The sequence below is a fragment of the Ascaphus truei genome, chromosome 12 (genome assembly GCF_040206685.1).
Source record: "Ascaphus truei isolate aAscTru1 chromosome 12, aAscTru1.hap1, whole genome shotgun sequence".
In the NCBI taxonomy this organism is placed as follows: Eukaryota; Metazoa; Chordata; class Amphibia; order Anura; family Ascaphidae; genus Ascaphus; species Ascaphus truei.
The window spans coordinates 25511938-25529467 of NC_134494.1; the positions used below are offsets into that span (position 1 = coordinate 25511938).

The window sequence follows — 17530 nt, forward strand, 5'->3', positions numbered from 1 at the left end:
ATGGGATATGTCCTGCTAAAAGTGTTTGGGGGTTCTTGGGAGTCGAAATGTGTCTCTTGTATAAAAACAATGTCCGCATTCGACTTTCTAAATTCCTTTAGTGCCAGTCTGCATTTACTTTTGCTGTTGAGGCCTTTGACATTCAGGGATACTAACTTCAATGGTGCCTGACAAGTCATTTCCTATGTCGTGTCTCTCTCTCCCATGTGAAAGTTGTGAATAGAAAACTTTAATGGTTGCAGGGGGGTTATTCAGTTTTTAAGGTTTATATGTATACATTTTCTGTACACAAACTATTAATAAACACAGTATCAGTAGGCAATCGTCTTCACAACTTTGTGCTTAAACAGGAATATCCTTTAAACCTGAACGGTTGTGTGACATTTTATTTTATAGCACATTTATTAAGTTATATTTTAGGCTACACATCTTTACATACTGCCTTTTCTGATACAGACTCAAACTGATGAGATTTAAACTAAAGTATGCAGCATTTGTTGCTTTCCCTCATACATTGTTGATACACTCACCTGAGTAACCCAATTCTATCTATCTTTTTTTTTTTTTTTTAAAGGTATCTAGTTCCTCAGTAGTTGTGCACTGAATAAGGGGCTTTGCTGTCTCCTTCCCCTCTGGGGATCCCCCGATATCTTATTTTCCCCTTAGGTGCACCTACAAGGCCACGTTTGTTTTAGAGCAGCTGAGCGGTGGACTATTCGTTATATGTATGTAGCGCTGGGGTCCCCCGGTTCCACAGATACTCAGCGGTGAAGTTACCGGTGTATTTGTTGAGCGTTTAAATATCCGACCAATAGGAAGCTTCAAAAGATGACGTTGCGTCTTTCTCTTGGCTTAAGGTTATGTCAGCCATTTTGTGTTTCCTGAATAAGCAGTATATCCTCCGATTCTCTCTTGTATTCAGCCGTTGCAATAGAATGTTCTTTGACTCATTTACCTGAAATAGTCAGTACTTAAGGTAAGATTTCTCATTAATGACCACACAGTCCCTACAAGCTACTACACAGGTAGTGTTCGGACCTGCATACTGGTCATGCCGTGACGTGGCTGAAAGCGTATAACGCATTGGACAAAGGGGTTATCTAAATGACCCTTTTTCATGAGAATACTAACATTGAAGTATTTAACACTGTATTTTGTCACATTGGATGTAGCATTGGGTATTTTTGTCTTTTGAGATTTCTCATTAAACTGAAAAGGAAGCACATTAGTTTTAATGAATGAATTCTGCAATTTGGGACAGTAATATGGGGATGACCATAATGATGTTCTACCACCAACGTAAAATGATATGTTCTTACTTAAGTAGTATCTCCTCTTATGGGCTCATGTTTGGGCGTTCTTAAGTCTATGGTGACACCCAGTGTTATTTATCTTTTCATTCACACGTCAACTTCTCCTTGTAATAGAAATCCTTTAACTGTACCACGTTTTGTTTGTTTTTAGATTGTTTTACAAGGACACGGCCCCCGAGTGACAGCAAAGATTCAACAGACTAATGAGAAAGCCTTCCGCTGTGACTATGATGGCTGTGGGAAGCTATATACAACTGCTCACCATCTTAAGGTAACCGGGTGTGTAGATCACGCATGTACAAAATACTTCATTCGACCTTCACTGGGGTGCAAGTTGCTTTAGCGTTTACATCCACGCTTTCAATCAATGAGTGTAAGAAGTAGTCGTGCAGTACATGACTTCAAAAGCGTTCAATAACGTGTGCTCATTTCATCTGAGAGCAGTAAGTATGTTAATAGGTTGTTTTCGTGGGTAAAACTGAATCAACACCCATTTTACCACACTACTGCGGCACTGAAATCTGCACACAAAGAAACCAAACTGACGGAAAATGAAGTAGTTAGCATATCTATACCATGACTGGACACAAGGCTACCATTTTGCCTTTTATGGGACTTGTGGTGTTAGCAGATCAATCATCAAGTTATTTCTAATCTATTAAAGCACCAGTCTCACTTACCAAGTGGCATTTATGGTAAAGCACTTCTAAAACGAACACTTAAGTATGATAACTAAGTAGGCCCAAAGGCCTCATGCCATTTGGCCCTATGGCAAATATCAGGGGATATGCGGCAAATGCTGGCACACGGATTGTATGTATACATATGGAAAGATTGGTGCGTTAAGTCCAATAATGCAGTACTGAGGGCAGTTTTATTACAATTAAATAGAGAAATAAAATGCTTTACTGGGCCCTCGCCAAAATGATTCTGCATCGATTTGTCTCCAAAATAGATAACTATTGGACAATTTCAGAATGAAGTGTGCGATCAGGACCGAAAAAGAAAAGTAAGGGTGACTTTGTGTGTAATAACTAAATACTTAGGGTTTTTTGGACCAATAAAGTGGGACTGGTGCTTTTTGTAATTGCCACTGAATATGTCTGGTGCTTCTGCTTGCTTCACATCTACCCACAACTGTAAACAAGCCCTCCTGTATCTAGGAGACCCTTCACCGTGTTTCCAGAACTGCTGATTTTTCTGTCTGTTCAGCAGTGGTGGGTAACCTAAGGCTGAGGAGCCGCTGCGTTCGGCGGCGCATGTGCGCGAGCCACCAACCTCTTACCTCCAGTCTGGGTGTCCCGCTGCCTCCTTCCGACGTGGCTCACTACGTGCTGTGACGCGTCAGCCGGCCAGAGCTACAAGGCTCTGGTGTTTTGCAGCGGTGACGCGTCACGTGGTCTCGCAGTGAGCCAGGGAGGAGGGGAGCTGTCTCAAGAGAAGCCTTTATCTCTTTCCCAAGATAGCTCATAATGTATTTGTGAGGTTTAAACATTTTATGCTGAAATTACATGTTTTGAGAAATCTCATGTTCGGCTATTAGTAAATTGTGTTCCCGCTTGGTCTCTGCCACCTGTCTCTTACTTCCCACCCCCAGTCTCTGCCCTCTGTCTGTTACTGCCCCCCAGTCTCTGCCCTCCGTCTCTTACTGCCCCACAGTTCCTGCTCTCCTCCCCTCCATTCTCTCCTCTCAGTTTCAGTCCCCCCCCCCTCGTCATGGCCCCCGCCCTACCGACCCGTTTTGGCCACGCCCCAGCCGCGCCGGAAAAAGTTTACCGCAGATCGCGGTGCAGTGACTTGCACGCGCCGCCAGCAAGCAAGGCGGCCGTGCGGGCGCATGCAGCGGGGCCTTAGTCTTAGGCAAACTGTGGTCCCCTTCAGATCATCGTGAATAAGTGAATATAAGGCGCTAACAACTTAAATACATATAATAGTGATACGTGCAAGTGCAATAATAATTAATATTAGTGCTCTAATAATAAGAAACCCTGCTCAAACCCTCTGGTAGAACCTGTTTCCAGGGTTCCAAGTAGAAAGATGTGTTTCAAACAATCCAGGAGGAGCAAAATATAGGGAAATAAAAAACAGAAAACAGTGCAAATTTAAGTGCAGACGTTGAGACTATGATGAAATATTAATGACGATATCTTGGCTCTGCTGGTCTATCTACTTACAAGATGTAAGTGGTAAGCATGCAGTTGGCAGATTGGGCTGCCACCCCAGGTAGTATCTGTGTATTTGTGGATATCCCTCCAGGCTTATCTCGTCAGGGTAACCATGGTGTACATAGGGAGGAAACAAAGCTACATAGCGCGATCTGTCTTTCCAAAAACTTTATAAAATGAATATGAACATATAAACATATAAAATGTGCACTTACAATGTGCTAGAATTAAAATAGCATTTATCACAATCACAGTGATTCTAGGGGGTTTAATCCGATCTCACCGCCTCCTCTCTGGCTCTGGATATCAGCTGTCTGCAGCCTGGAACGCTCAGCTCCGTTTCTCCTCCGGCGCGTGTGACGTCACTGCTCAGTGGAAGGTACAGCTACGGATCCCTCACTAGACCAAAACACCACTCTACGCGTTTCGCCCAGCTAGTGAGGGATCCGTAGCTGTACCTTCCACTGAGCAGTGACGTCACACGCGCCGGAGGAGAAACGGAGCTGAGCGTTCCAGGCTGCAGACAGCTGATATCCAGAGCCAGAGAGGAGGCGGTGAGATCGGATTAAACCCCCTAGAATCACTGTGATTGTGATAAATGCTATTTTAATTCTAGCACATTGTAAGTGCACATTTTATATGTTTATATGTTCATATTCATTTTATAAAGTTTTTGGAAAGACAGATCGCGCTATGTAGCTTTGTTTCCTCCCTATGTACACCATGGTTACCCTGACGAGATAAGCCTGGAGGGATATCCACAAATACACAGATACTACCTGGGGTGGCAGCCCAATCTGCCAACTGCATGCTTACCACTTACATCTTGTAAGTAGATAGACCAGCAGAGCCAAGATATCGTCATTAATATTTCATCATAGTCTCAACGTCTGCACTTAAATTTGCACTGTTTTCTGTTTTTTATTTCCCTATATTTTGCTCCTCCTGGATTGTTTGAAACACCCCTTCAGATCATGCCAATAGCTCCTGGGTCTGTACTGTTCTGTTTAGTCTCCCACACTTGGAAAAAACCAACAAAAAGGCTACCTATAGGCTGTATTAACCCCTGCATTGCTGAAGGGACTTGCAAGGCATTGTCAACCTTGTCTGACAGTGAGACGTTCGCTATTTTAGATCATGATTTATTTATGATAAAATGTATAAATTATTGTAATCATATTTTCGAGATCTTTAACTTTAAAATGCAAAAGTAGCATTGTGGTGTGTGGCAGTAAATGTATGTAAAAGACGCACTCTGGTTAGCCTAGGTTGCCTACAACTATATTGTCCATGTCTGCTGCTCCCGTCTCATGTTTCTCACTCCCTCTCCCACTGCTATACGCTTAAAACCATAGAGAGTCTCTTTTCCCATCTACTGAACTCCAGTTTCTTGTAAAAAAAAAATCTGGGTTATTAACAATAAATAAGTAATTAATGCCAGAACCTTAAAACCGGCGGCATTAGTGTGACAACGCAGAGACATCTCCTCGTCTTTCACAGGTGCATGAAAGGTCACACACAGGCGACCGTCCGTACCAGTGTGAACACGGCGGCTGTGGCAAAGCATTTGCAACAGGTATTGTAACCTCGCTCGGTGTATATGTGCTCTGTAACCAAGCTCCCAGGCCGACCTTCCCCTGTCCTTCTGGGTAATAAAGCACCATGTTGAGCTATTAAAGGGCCGGTTCCAAGTAGGGGGCGGCAATGTTGGCCGTAGGAGGCATTGCCCATTTAATGAAAGCAATATACAATCTTTTAGGTCAGAGGTTCCCAACTCCAACCCTCAAGGACCACTAACATTACAAGTGTTAAGGGTATCCTTTCTTTGTCACAGGCCGGACAATCATTTTGGCTGAACCACCTGTGCTCAAGCACTTAAAACCTGCACCATTAGCGGTCCTTGGGCACTGGAGTTAGGAACCTCTGTTCTAGATTGCAAGTTCCATGGAGCAGGCGTCTTCTTCCTATTGTCTCAGTTTGTCTTAACGTACATGCACTCTTTTGTCACACAATGTAATTGTTCTCACTCCCATATTGTACTACGCTGAGGAATATGTTGGTGCCATGTGGCTCAAACAGTCCCTGCTTCAGCACAGGTGGCTCAGTCGACTGAGCAACCTGTGCTGAAGCAGGGTTATCCCTAATACCTGACTTGTTGGTGGCCCTTGAGGACTGGAGTTTACCACCCCTGGATTATACAAATGCTAGCAATCCAGTGACTATACATTTTAGAGTACTTAGAGGTTAAATACATTCCATTTAGAAGGGTAAATTCACATAAAAGTGCAAATACTAAAACACAGGACCAGTGTTGGATTTAAAAAAAAAAAAACGCCCTTTGGCACTTACTTGATGCCGCACGCCTCCAGCGCCGTGCCATCCTGTTACCATGGCAACGCGACGCAGTGTGATGACGCCATACTGTCCGCGCATGACCCAGTGGCGCTTGCCAGCCGTGCGTGATCATGCACGGCTGACAAGCGCCAATCGAGCATACCGCTCCCAAATTCTGCCGTCCCAAAATTTTGCCGCCACTTGCCTATCGGGCGTAGAGGGAAATTCGCCACTGCATATGACTTTTTGCTGCTTTAAATAGGGCAGTTCCTCCTAGGACCAAAATGAGCCAGTGGCATAATATATTGGTTACATGTGGGTTATTCATACGTGAAAAAAGCATTTTAAAACGCTGTCTAACCTGTGACTCCCTAATAACCAAATGTTTTAGCAGATTTGTATTATCTTTACTATATCCCTTTCATGATACAACGGTTTGTTACAGGAATATTTATTCCACACTTAGTTGTTTTGTGTAAATTAATTATTCTGCCATGTATAGCCGACGAAATAAAAGAGAAGTTCAGGAAGTATCACATAAAATTAGAATTACACTGACCCTGAAAAAATGGAAATGTACTAATTTTTCACAGAAGACAAATAACTGAAAAAATTACTTTAATGAAGTCAAATAGAAAATCAAATGCTGTTTATAAATTAAGAAAAAAGGGGATGCCCCTTTAAAACATAGGTTGAACACGATGGACATTTGTCTTTTTTTCAACCTCGTCTATGATGAAACTATGTCTCATAATGTAAGTTCTTTTTAAAGTGGCAAAACATGGGAAATCTTATGGTTTTTTTTTTAATAATAAATTAGTACTGTAGTACTGTATTACATAATAGTGACTGTTTTTAATTTAAAAAAAACTCTTAATGCAGTTTTTAATTAGTTTTAATATACTGAGCATCCTTTGATTTCTATAACAGGTTTTAGTACTTTCCTCAGCAGTGCAAGATCTTTGCAACACTTTCCTGTTTGTGATCATTTGTTGCCAAAGTTCCCAGCAGTTTGAGCTGTAGACTGTAACAATAGGCAATGTTACCGTAGTAATATCAGGATACATTGTAGCTGCTGAGTTACACTAAAGGATTGATTGAAACTGAAAGGCGGCCATTTCGTCAGGATTTTTACAGATTTATAACAGGGGCACCAAACGATTGCCAGCTTAGGTAAAAATGTAGAATTATACATTGTCACCTGCTTTACATATATAAATAATAATAAGAAAAAAGTGGAACTCATTTTGGCATACTTGCCCATCCCATAAAACATGCAGCATATACTGCCTTTTGGAAATGCCTCCCAAATATCAGGGACGAACACGTGCATAATTCTAACGATGTGGCAGGAAAAGATTTATAAAGCCGCACTGGCAAGTCACACCGGCGGTCATATTTAGTGAGCCCAGCATGAGCGGCATAATGTAATGGCATGTTTATTCTTGAAAATGGCAAATTCCAGTATAAAATATGTGAACTTTTAAGAATTGTACGCTATAGCGGAGAACGTCGTGCAACTGACAACTACCAATACCTTCAGTTAAAGAGGCTTTATACCCGCTCTCTGATAGGCAGACATAACACATCATGTGGAAGTAATCTAGTGAATATTAGGCAAACATACTGTTCCTGCTTCTTATCTTTTTGCTGTTTTACCAGTTGCAAAAGGAGTTTGTGGCATTAACCGGTCCTTTTATGTTTGAGCAAATCCTTTTTTTGTGTGGAGTGCAAATAAAGCTAGCGTTGCTGTCTCCAGGCGTGTCCTATCTTTCTCCAGGGCTCGGTTCAACAATTCCTGCTTCCGACTTTCAAGAAATAAACACACGATTCAGTTGGTCGGTTTTGAAAAAATATATATATTTTGTTTCCTTTTTTCTTTCATGCCAGGTTATGGATTAAAAAGCCATGTCCGGACGCATACAGGAGAGAAACCGTACAGGTGTTCAGAAGAAAACTGCACCAAGTCCTTCAAGACCTCGGGAGACCTGCAGAAACATATCAGAACTCATACAGGTGCAATAAGCTTGTACTGTATATCTATATTTCATTTTTTTTTCCTTCTCTCTCTTAATCTGCTAGGTTTATTTAGCAAAGAGAATAATTTGTCTTTTGAGCGAGTTGCATCAATCACTATCCCTGCTTTTAAAATAAGGGATGTGCAAATCCCTACACTGGCTTCCCATATCCTCTAGATCAGGGGTCTCAAACTCAGTCCTCAGGGGCCGCCAACAGGCCAGGTTTTATGGATATCCCTGCTTCAGCACAGGTGGCTCAATCAGTCAAAGACTGAGCCTCTGATTGAGCCACCTGTGCTGATGGAGGGACTGATTGAGCCATCTGTAATGAAGGAGGGACTGATTGAGCCACCTGTGCTGAAGCTGGGATATCCTGAAATCCTGGCCTGTTGATGGCCCTTGAGGACTGACTTTGAGACCCCTGCTCTAGATAAATGTAAAACCCTAGTTCTTACTTGCAAAGCTCTCAACAACGCTACCCCTCTTACATCTAAGCTTTCATCCCGAAATGCCCCCTACGTTCTGTCCATGACATCCGCCTCTCCTCCTGCCTTATTACCCCGTCTCACTCCGGCCTACAAGACTTCTCCCGTGCTGGCCACTCTCTGGAATTCCCTACCACGCACCATCAGACTCTCCCCCAGCATTGCGACATGTAACAACTCACTGAAATCTCACCTTTTCAAGGGAGCCTATCTGATACACCCCTAGCATCTAACACCCCCTCCAATCCTCTTGGGATCAGCTATGCAACTGAATCAAACTCCACGCTAAGACCCCCTAACATCACCACCCCAAAGCTTAATGGGATCAGCTGTGTGGCAGGACAATACCCCACCCTGAGGCATACTCCATCCCACAATGAGCAGCCACTCTACCTTTTGTTCCAACATTGAACCTTATTCCATCTAGATTGTAAGCTCTCAGGACAAGGGCCCTCATTACCTTCTGTATCTGTTTGCTCTTGTTTGATGTTATTTGATATGTCATTCTGTTTATGTATTATACATAACTCTGTACCCCCCATTGTGCCGCGCTGCGGAATATGTTGGTGCTTAACAGATAAAGAATAATAATATATTAATGTACTTACGAAGAGACTTTTTCTATATCTGCCGAAGCAACAGATTGGGACGTTTTTCGGCCCAAATTCCCATTTGAAGTCAGTGGAGGATTTGGTTTGAAAACTGCCCGATTGGATACCTTGGTGGATATAGAAATAGCCCCCAAATGCAAGAAAGGAATTGAAAGAAAGTAAAAGAACATTTCAAAGATATATTTTCCGTGGTAGTCTGGTTAACCAGCCATCGTTCAGATACAGAAAGTGACAATGTAAGGTTTGCAGTTTCCTTAGAAGCTACTAAATATAATATGGAGACAAATGTGTGTCTGTATTATAATGGCAGAATTTTCCCTTTTTTAGACAACACATGGAAAGTGTTTTTCCTCTTCTATTGCAAGCACACACACACACACACACACACACACACACACACACACACACACACACACACACACACACACACACACACACACACACACACACATGCACACATATACATATACACACACAAATACATATAAGCACACACATATACATATACACACATATACATATACACACATATACATATACACACACACCATACATATACACACACCATAAATATACATACACATACACACACACACCCTACATATACATACACATACACACACATACCATACATATACATACACATACACACACACACCATACATATACATATACATACACACACACACCATACATATACATACACATACACACACACCATACATATACATACACATACACACACACACCATACATACACATACACACACACACCATACATATACATACACACACACACCATACATATACATACACACACACCATACATATACATACACACACACACACACACACACCATACATATACATACACACTACACTCCAGTACACACGGTATGTCCATGTAGTATAAGGACAGGCTTTATGTACATTGAGCCCTAATGTCTGAATAGGCTGTTTTAACACTCATTTCTTTGAAATAATGTATAACAGAAGCGCATGCAGTTTGGCTCCAATTGTTCTGCGGCTGAACGGAAACTGCCGTTATTTAAAAAATGCCTGCCCTTTAAAGCTTGTTCCACCGCACCTTTCTCATTTTACTGAGCACTGTTTATTATGGCAGGATTATTGTTGCTGCAGTAACGGTGCGTTACATAATGTTCTCTAGCAGACAGCGGCCCTTGGCAAGGAGGAGACGTTTGTTTTGGGAAGGGTGTCAGCGCTTCCCAGACTCTCCAGCCGGGGCGGCATTGCAGGACATTCTGTTCTGTGCTTCAAGGCTCCAGGTGTATATGGCACTTGAAGTTAGAAAGTGTCTGAATCAAGCAGGCAGAAAAACTGGAGTGCCAGCGGAGGGGGAGAAACCCGACATTCCTGGTGGCATGCAGCAGAGCCAAGAATAATGTACAAAATGCAATAATAATACGTTTTACAAACACAGAGACTAATGGCATTTGGTTCTCTCGTTTGTTGGCTTTAAAGTTACACCTCTGGTTCAGTGGAATCTGTTTTATTACAATGCATGCAGCTCTAACACCTGTTCTCATTGCAGCCAGATAACATTATTTTGTGTCACTTATTTGTATTGTGTTGTGTGATCTTATTTTAGGAGATGCTGATAAAATAGTTGAGCCTATCATAGCTGTCCTGCTTTTAGGAGTTGGTATCTGCAGAGTGCAGCTGGGGGGGAAAGAGGGGGATGGGTGGGAAGGCTGTCAGATTGCGATCTCGGGCAATTGGTAGAGACTGTGTTTTTTTCACCCCCTGATCCTGTGTGCTAACCTGTTACAGGAACCGTGCCATGTCTCCTGTAACATTTTAACGGGGCAATCCCTCCTAAGACCAAAGTGAACTCATTCCACTGACATGTTTAAGGGGTCTCATCGGTGTAATTGATACTTTCCCCCCCTTTTGAAGTGAAACTTCTTTAGCGGCACCTACCACAGCAGCAAAATGCTATGGGAATGAATGCAGTTGATTGATGCGGAAGTCAGTGGTGACGGAAGTGATGTCACTGCTGGCAGATGAGGCTGTCAGTGTTGCTAGCTGCCAGCAGGAGTCACCATAGAGGAGAAACACACACACCTCTGCCCGGGCAATCACGTAACGGAGATGCCCCCCACAAGTAATGCACTCCGCCGGGACACACACACACGCACTTAATATAAACAAAGTAAAAATACACCACAGGAGAAAGAAAACAGAAAGCCCAGCTCATCTAAATTCCCTGCATCTACCTACCTCCAGTACCTCTGACTGAGTGAAGGAATGCCTCAAGAATAGTCCCCAGTGTCTCATGCTGTAGCTCCCCGGGTCTGGCCTCCTCTGTCCCCGCTCCGCACACTACTGCTGCCCACCGCGTAGCAAGGAGTGTGCCCCCCCCCCCCCGAACACCCCCCCATGAGTGATGCACCCAAAGACCACCTTTCTCCCCCCCCCCCCCCCCTTTTCGACTGGGACCTCTGCCGGGGAAAGAAAAGAGGGGAGGGGGGGGGCTGCGTGTGTCCCGCAACGTCAGCTTCCAACACCAGCAGTAACCAGAGAGGAGGAAGGGAAGGCAGCGCGGGGGGAGGGTAGAGGACACACACATCTCAGGCAATTCAGACAGACAGCTAAGGCCGCGCTTATAGTGACGGCGATGCGACGTCGCCCGAAAACAAATAAATTGCCGCCACCGAGTGCGCTTATAGTGCGCGCGACAATGTGACGGAGCGACGTCGCCGTCGTGAAAACTGGTAGCCGGCAAAATTTGATTTTTCAAGGGCTATCGCCTCGTGACGGCCCTTGAACCAATCAAATGCCAGGAAACCCGTGACACCGCCGCCCAGTGAAATATAACTTTCGCCAGTGGCGACGGGTGACGTCACCCGTTGTGTCGCCGCCCATCAACGGCACTATAAGCACGGCCTAAGACAAACCCGTGTCTCCGTACCCCCGCCGGAGGGGAGGGGAGGGGAGGAGAGAGGGGGGCTGACTCAGGGCCGGGGGAGTCAGACAGTGACAGATCAGACTCCTCTGCCTGGAGGAGACTGGGAGGGGCTGGCAGAAGGCACCAGCAGCAGGACACGGAGAATAACACACACACACACCACAGAGAGAGAGAGAGAGACACACGCTGACACACACACACTGACTGACACACACACACACACACACACTAACTGACTGACACACAAACACACTAACTGACTCATAGACACACTGACTGACACAGACACACACAAACACACACACTGACTGACTGACACAGACACACACTCACACACTGACTCACAAACATTGACACAAACACACAAGGAATTCATAGTTACTATAAATATAGAAGTGCAAATAGCTAAAACACGCGTTCTAAGTCAAACTTCTTTGTGTTTTGGCACTGAAATTGTGTTTTGATTATTAATTAAAATCATCACCATCACAAATACAATTTCTGTGACAAAAGACAAAGAAATTTCACTTAAAATGTGCGTGATCAGCACACACAACTTAAAAAAAAAAATTTTTTACACAAATCTTGACACTTATAAGTATTTTTAGCTTATTTTTAACGTTAGACTTGTGAGGGGTGTGATTTTCCTCTGGCTGCTCCCCATGTGATGTGACTGTGTGATCTCACTGTGTGATCAGCAAGTGTTTGTACAGCCAGAGTGGGACCCCTCCTCACCTCCCCTTATCTTTATTGGCTCTCTGATAAGGACAGGGTGGGTCAAAGGGAAAGAAAACACTTGATTGACAAACACATAACGTCGGCATTTAGAAGCCGCTAGGAAATTCAACTGATCACTCTGTGGCATCCTTTAAGATCACATTTCAATGGCAGTTATATATTTAATCGGTGATGTGATGCTTTTATTTTCTTTTAAACAAGTATAAATAATCTCTCCCCCCCCCCCCCCAAATAAAAAAAGTTTTACTGCCATGAGACAGAAATGTCAGAGGAGAAGTATCCTTTCCTTGGTATTCACTGATATGGAGAGCATGCATAAATCTCATTTACATTATCGGTGTGGTGAAGGAAACCATTTACTTTGGCTGGAGTTAAACATTAACCCCTCCTTCACCTCCAGCTTCTCTGCCGTCTAGATTTGACATTTTCAAAAATAAATGTAAGATACTTATTTCTAATTTAAAAAAAAAAAAGAAGAAGAAATAACAAGATTTTACCTCTTTAAAGCAGCTCTCCTGGGGACCCTTCTTCTTTTTGTTGTTGTTTTTAAAAAAAAAATTGTTTAATAGGTGTGAAGCAAGTGGGCCCCGGAGCTGAACTGTGTTAATTTCAGGTCCGGTGACCCTCAGCTTCCCGAGATACTAACCTCAGATACTGCGGGTGCCAGTAGCATCTCTGCTTGGGCTAACATAATGGCAGCTTAAATGTCCCATGTCCTGTTCACCAATACGAAGCCGTGACGTCATCTCTCGCGGCATCCTATTGACATACGTGACACAGGACATTTAAACAGCGGAGAGATACCTGCACCACCTTTTTGGAGGTAAGTATCTCAGAAAGCAGGGGGTCCCCAAAGCTGATCTTGATGCGGTTCAGCTCCGGAGACCCCCTGCTTCAAACCTATTAAAGAAAAGAAAAAAGATACCCCAGGAGTGCTGCTTTAATCTAGTTCTGCCATTAATCCCCTGTGATCCTAAGGGGGCAGCAACATGGTAACAAAATACAGACCCAATCGAATTGTACTCTCCTTAATTGAGATGTTTCTGTTGTCTTTCTGCAGGGGAAAGACCTTTTAAGTGCCCTTTTGAAGGCTGTGGAAGGTCGTTCACAACGTCCAATATCCGAAAGGTCCACATACGGACACACACTGGAGAGCGACCGTACTACTGTTCAGAGCCAGGGTGTGGCAGGGCCTTTGCCAGCGCAACCAACTATAAGAATCATGTGCGGATACACACAGGTACCCCGCCCCTTGGATATTGTCTCGGCTGTATTAACTGCAAGAGAAGAGCGCACCAGTGACACTGTACAACAATCATTTTCTGTCACTAAGGTCTCTGATATTCCATTATTACATTGTGCATATCTCATGCAGCACTTTATGTGGGGGTAATATACACGTACAATCCCCGTCTCTAGAGTTTGTCATGTTTAGTCCCTGAGGAAGATGAACTGCCCAGAGCTGGGTCTTCCTTTCTCTGTCTCCCACTACAAAGGCCAGTACTTTAACTGATAGGTTGTTGTATGAGTTTAGTTGTTATTCATTTGTGATTCACTGCAACCCTTTAAAAGTACACTTCCACTTTCTTGGTCAAAAAAAAAACAATTTTATTTTTATATTTTATTTGTTTCCTTTGTATTTTGTATGTTTAGTTTCTCTTTTTTTTCCCTTCTGACTGCGCTGTAAAAGTCTCTAGTAACCTTCCATTTTGTAGACCCATATTAAATAAAAAATACTTTGTGCCCAGACTCTCGGAAATACCCATTATAGCTTTCACAGTTATTTCTTTTTTTTAATTATTGTTATTTATATATTTATTTTTACTTCAGCCCTGATCACTGCAACTTTTGCATTGCTGCAGCATTTTCCCGGTGCACCTTTGATATGTGTTAATGTGAGTTTTGCAGATAATCTGTCTGGTTTACTTCAAACTATGAAAAAAAGGTGGCAGCGTGTGCTCATTTCCATGTCAGTTCCCAGAATCCCTAGCTGCAGTGTAATTTGCTTCAAACTATGAAACACCCGTCAACCCTTATTCACTGGCAGAGAGAGCCTCAGACCCTGAGCAATACATTGCTAGCCCCTCTGTCAGAGAGAGTTATAAGGAGTAGAAAGGGTGTTACATGACTGAGGGCTTCCAGTTCAATGTCAACTATCCCTTGGGCAGTCGCATACAGCACCCCGTGGATGCAAAACCTCATACAAATGACCACAAAAAGCATAAAATGTGGTGTTTCTTATCATTTGGATTTATTAAGAGTATCATGGATTGTACCTTCACACGGACTATCAAACCATTGCTGTTCCCTTTAAACGCTCCTGTACGCGCCTAGACTTGTTTTCCCCTTGCCGTTGATCCCTTGGGCCTGTTATCCTTCCCTTCCGCTGACTGCAATGTTTCCCATCTCCGGGCAGGCGAGAAGCCGTACGTGTGCACAGTGCCCGGCTGCGATAAACGTTTCACGGAGTACTCCAGCTTGTACAAACACCACGTGGTTCACACCCACTCCAAGCCTTACAACTGCAACCACTGCGGCAAGACGTACAAGCAGATCTCCACGCTGGCGATGCATAAGCGCACTGCGCACAACGACACGGAACCCATCGAGGAGGAGCAGGAGAGCTTCTTTGTTCCTCAGCCGCGTAAGTGTTTGCGGGTAACTGTTTCATGCCTGTCTGTCTACAGAAGCGGTGGGCAACTCCAGTCCTCAAGGGCCACAAACAGGTTTTAAAGATATATCCTTGAAGACTGAGCCACTGATTGAACCACCTGTACTGAAGCAGGGACTGGTTGAGCCACACTGTGCCGAAGCAGGGATATCCTTAAAACTTGACCAGTAGGTGGCCTTTGAGGACTGGAGTTGCCCATTCCTGGTCTACAGCAACATTATTGTATTTGCTTTAGGGTTCAAGAGGGCACTGGGAATAATTAACTGGGGCCATTTAGCTCATTAGTTTGCAGAGCGATGCCAAATGGGAATACACTGTGAAAGTGGTTTAACCATTTTGCTGCTAGAAGAGCCTGCGATGTGTTGAAGGCCCGTCTGGGATGACGGGTTTTAAGGTGGAAAAGAGTGGAGGTCTCACAATTCCTGCATGGTTTGGGGGCAATCGAAAACACATAACTTGTAGCGTGATCGCTAAAGTTGGAAGTAGGAAATAAACGGTGTGGGGGTTGGCAGTTTGAGCACTAATTGCACATTATTATATGGTGATAATATCCTCCTTATTAGACATTGCTTCATTCAGTGCGAGGGTGCCTGTGATGTGCAGCACACATTGCTTTCTTCCTGCACCAGAGACGTTAATTAATGTGTATAGCCAATGAATGCATTGGACTTTGTGTTGGTCATTAAAGGGAGATCTTTGGAGCATCTGAGATAACAATTAGCACTGGCAATGAAATCTTCGGTGTCCATACGTCCTGGATTTAGCCGGGACGGTCCCAGATTTTTAATAAACTTCCTGGTGTCCCGACAATTTTCTCAAAATCTTTCAAATATCCCGGTTTTTAGCTTTCCCCTGTTTTGACTCAGTTAAAACTCCTTAAATGCGTTAAAGTAGACACTGCAAGTTTTTATGTGATCGATCATATCGAAGAGTAAACATTTTAAATATATTGGTAAATTCTAATTAAACGATTTATTAATATAAACGAACCCGTCATTTTGCTACACCCGAGATTTTGTGGTATGTTAAGAAACTGAGATGAAGTCAATAATGCAGCATATATTGGGACGCTATTAAACAAATACCATTATAATATTTCCTAAATGACGATTGCATGGCGTATTGCGGGGGCCGGCATCTTGCATCACCGTGGTGCACACACGTCTTAATAAACCACATGTTGCATCTTTAAAGCTGCACCTACTACCAATAAAAAGGTATGACTTGCCATTTAAAAGCAGCACTGCCTGCGGTGTGACGCATTACAGGCCTCCCCGGCAGCAAAGGGGGGAACGGAGCAGCCCTTGTTTGACAGTTTTAGCAAACACTTGATAATCTGTAAATCCGCCATCCAAGTGAATTGTCATCAATCCAGGTGTGAAGGATCACAGCAGCATGGACACAGCCACTTAGCATTTCCAATACAGGAGATATGCCTGTTTAATTACCCAAGCTCGTGCACGGGGTGACCATTTTGCTTGGGTGCGACTTCTGTGCCATATATTGGTTCTCGGCCAAACCAAATGAGAGATCCTACACAACTAAATCAGCTAATTACCATACGGTAGTGAGACTTGTGACCTGAATAACATCCGTTGGTAATGTGTATTGAGACTAGGTGTGCAGCCCATACTTGGCACTGCTGTAGCTTTGATAAACACTGGTCTTTCTGATTGGGAAGATCATTTTATTCCAACTGTGTTTGCTGTCGTATACAGTGTGAACACCTGCCGGTCCCTGGCAGGAGGTATAACAAATGATTCTTTTCTTAGTATTATTTAGCGCGGTTAAGGCTGCGCTTATAGTGCCTGGCGACACGACGTCGCTCGAAAACAAATTCATTGACTCCATCGCCAGCGCTTATAGTAAGCGCGACGGAGCGGCAAAATATGTGGTAGCCGGGTCTATTTGATTTTTTAGAGACAGTCGCCACATGTGACGGTCTCTAAACCAATCAGAGACCGCGGCCCCACCCCCTTTGGTGACATCATTGGCGACCGTCGCTAAAAACCAAATTACAACTATCGCAGGTGGCGAAGGGTGACGTCATCGGTCACGTCGCCGTCGCCAGCACTATAAGCGCGGCCTAAGAGACACAACATTCAATGCCATTTTTAAAGCCAATGACAATAATGAAAGGAGGTGCGACATTTATGGGAATGCCCCCTACAGGCCATACACGCAGAGGAAGGCAAATTACGCTTATAGTTATTCAGTTCGCTATTTTTTTTTCTTTCATCACTAGGCAACAAAACTATTCAAAAGA

The 17530-nt window shown here is 43.6% G+C and overlaps 1 protein-coding gene across 9 annotated transcripts in view; it reads left to right on the forward strand.

The window, feature by feature from the left end:
• The window catches only part of ZNF143 (zinc finger protein 143), a 60321-nt gene that overhangs the window by 32722 nt on the left and 10069 nt on the right, over window positions 1-17530 (forward strand). For 5 of the 9 annotated variants that reach the window (XM_075567073.1, XM_075567078.1, XM_075567074.1 and 2 more), the window contains 5 exons: window positions 1465-1584; window positions 4979-5054; window positions 7703-7828; window positions 13654-13833; window positions 15010-15237. In XM_075567073.1, the coding sequence (XP_075423188.1) occupies window positions 1465-1584; window positions 4979-5054; window positions 7703-7828; window positions 13654-13833; window positions 15010-15237 (730 nt within the window). Of the gene's footprint in view, window positions 1-1464; window positions 1585-2268; window positions 2323-4978; window positions 5055-7702; window positions 7829-13653; window positions 13834-15009; window positions 15238-17530 lie in introns of all 9 variants that reach the window. The other 4 variants (XM_075567070.1, XM_075567072.1, XM_075567075.1 and 1 more) reach the window with 1 other exon arrangement.